This window comes from Daktulosphaira vitifoliae, unplaced genomic scaffold (assembly GCF_025091365.1).
Source record: "Daktulosphaira vitifoliae isolate Bord-2020 unplaced genomic scaffold, ASM2509136v1 Scaffold_2, whole genome shotgun sequence".
Taxonomy (NCBI): Eukaryota; Metazoa; Arthropoda; class Insecta; order Hemiptera; family Phylloxeridae; genus Daktulosphaira; species Daktulosphaira vitifoliae.
In genome coordinates, this window is record NW_026099573.1 from 14468669 (window position 1) to 14470641 (window position 1973).

A 1973-nucleotide genomic window follows, 5' to 3' on the forward strand; every position below is an offset into this window, starting at 1 on the left:
AATTCAAATGCCATTTATTATTAAATTAAAAACTCAAACATTTTATTAAATTAAAAATATGTGTTACCATTTAAAAAAACTGAAAAATTGAAAAAAATTCCCTCGTTTCCCGAAAATGGGGGAAATATTCAAAAAAATTACAAATTTAAAAATCGGTAAATTTTGTCATTTTTTTCACTTTTTTTTCTTAAAACTTCCATAACTTTTTCAAAAATAACAAATAAAAATAATATTTTTTTATACTAAAACCTTAGATATTTACCTTTCATTTGATATCATTTTTTTGAAAATCTATCACTTAACCTGCTCATTGGGGGGGATTTAAAATGGCAACTTTTTTACAAAAATTAATTTTTTCAACTTAATTTTTGAAAATGTTCCGGAAAGACTGCGTCCTTTAAACATATATCAAATTAAAGCTTATTTTATGTACTACAAAATGAAAAAAAAAAATTTTTCCTGACACTTTTTCTTCTACATTTAAACGGCTGCCGTAGTTAAAAAAACACTATTTTTGTGTTAAAATTTTCGATTTTAATTTTCAACTTAAAAATGCTATAACTTTTTGAAAAATGTATATATCAGCACAACTTTTTTTTTTCTAAATACATTATAAGTATATATTTTATTTGACATACTCTTTATTAAAATTGGACAATTTCCCCTTATAAAGGGGGTGTTCAAAATTTGAAATATTGTAAAAAACATAGATCTTTTTCAACTGAACTTTTGAAAATGTTCCGGAAATACTGCGTCCTTTAAACATATATCAAATCAAAGGTTATGTTATATACTATCAAATGAAAAAAAAAAATTTGTCCCGACATCTTATCTTCTATGTGCAAATGGCTGTCAAAATTTAAAAAAAAATGTAATGTTTGCGATAAAAATCATTTTTTATCGGGATGTTTTTTGTAATTAAAACTGCCATAACTTTTCCAAAAATGAACAAATAAAAATAATATTTTTTTGTATTAAAACCTTAGATATTTCCCTTTCATTTGATATAATTTTTTTTGAAAATCTAACACTTATTCTGCTCATTGGGGGGATTTAAAATAGTAACTTTTTTACAAAAAATAACTTTTTCAACTTAATTTTTGAAAATGTTCCGGAAATACTGCATTCTTTTAACATATATCAAATAAAGCTTATTTTATGTAGTATAAAATAAAAAAAAAGTTTGTCCCGACGACCTATCTTCTATGCGCAAATGGCTACCGTATTCAAAAATATGCTATTTTAACAAATTTTTTTTTTCTAAATTAAACACTTTCTACAGATTTGCATCGAAGCGTTTTTTATGATAGTGATTTTAATCACTGTCAAATATCATCTATACTGGACCCAACTATGCCACGACCCCACTGTGCTGAGTTTTTTTTATATAAAGTTTGATATATTTTTTTATTTTAGGTACATATAAGAGCAGATGTGACTACTAAAACGGTAAACGATAGAAATACTGATCGAAAGCGTTACAGCGGACGTGGAACATTTTCTAAATCACAACGGAAACGAGTATCCAACATTGATAGCGCCAATAAAGATTGTTTTAGTGAGAATGATTTAAGTAATGATGAGTATGAAAATGAAAATTACGAAGGCGATAACAACGAATATTTTGACGATTACGAATTTGACAATGAAAATGATTCTGATAGTCATAAGACTGATGAAGGTATGGAAGATGAACACAATATTGATATTAATCCCAGTGGCATAACCTCCAAAAAAGGAGGAGGTATGACTCAAAGTAAAAGTGAAAAAAAACGTGCGGTATCAAAAAATAATCGTAAACGAAAAAATAAAATTAATGAAGCTGAAACCACTGAGACAAAAGAATCTACTGAAAAAGTAGATTTGAAAGCATCTCGATTAAAGCGCTCAATAATAAACAATCAAGACCAAAAACTAGAAAATAAAAACTCGTAAGTTTAAGCGATTAAAAAATTGAATTTATTTTAGCAATG

General features: G+C 26.2%; 2 protein-coding genes across 5 annotated transcripts in view; one reads left to right on the forward strand and one right to left on the reverse strand.

Annotated features, from left to right (window-relative positions):
• Positions 1-1973, reverse strand: part of LOC126897837 (rac GTPase-activating protein 1-like) — a 25673-nt gene that overhangs the window by 22727 nt on the left and 973 nt on the right. The gene's annotated exons all lie outside the window — the stretch shown is intronic.
• The window catches only part of LOC126897834 (uncharacterized protein DDB_G0287625-like), a 69002-nt gene continuing 68414 nt past the window's right edge, over positions 1386-1973 (forward strand). For all 3 annotated transcript variants that reach the window (XM_050671735.1, XM_050671736.1, XM_050671734.1), the window contains exon 1: positions 1386-1931. In XM_050671735.1, coding sequence (XP_050527692.1) covers positions 1684-1931 — 248 coding nt within the window. In that variant the 5' untranslated portion in view covers positions 1386-1683. The remainder of the gene's footprint in view (positions 1932-1973) is intronic.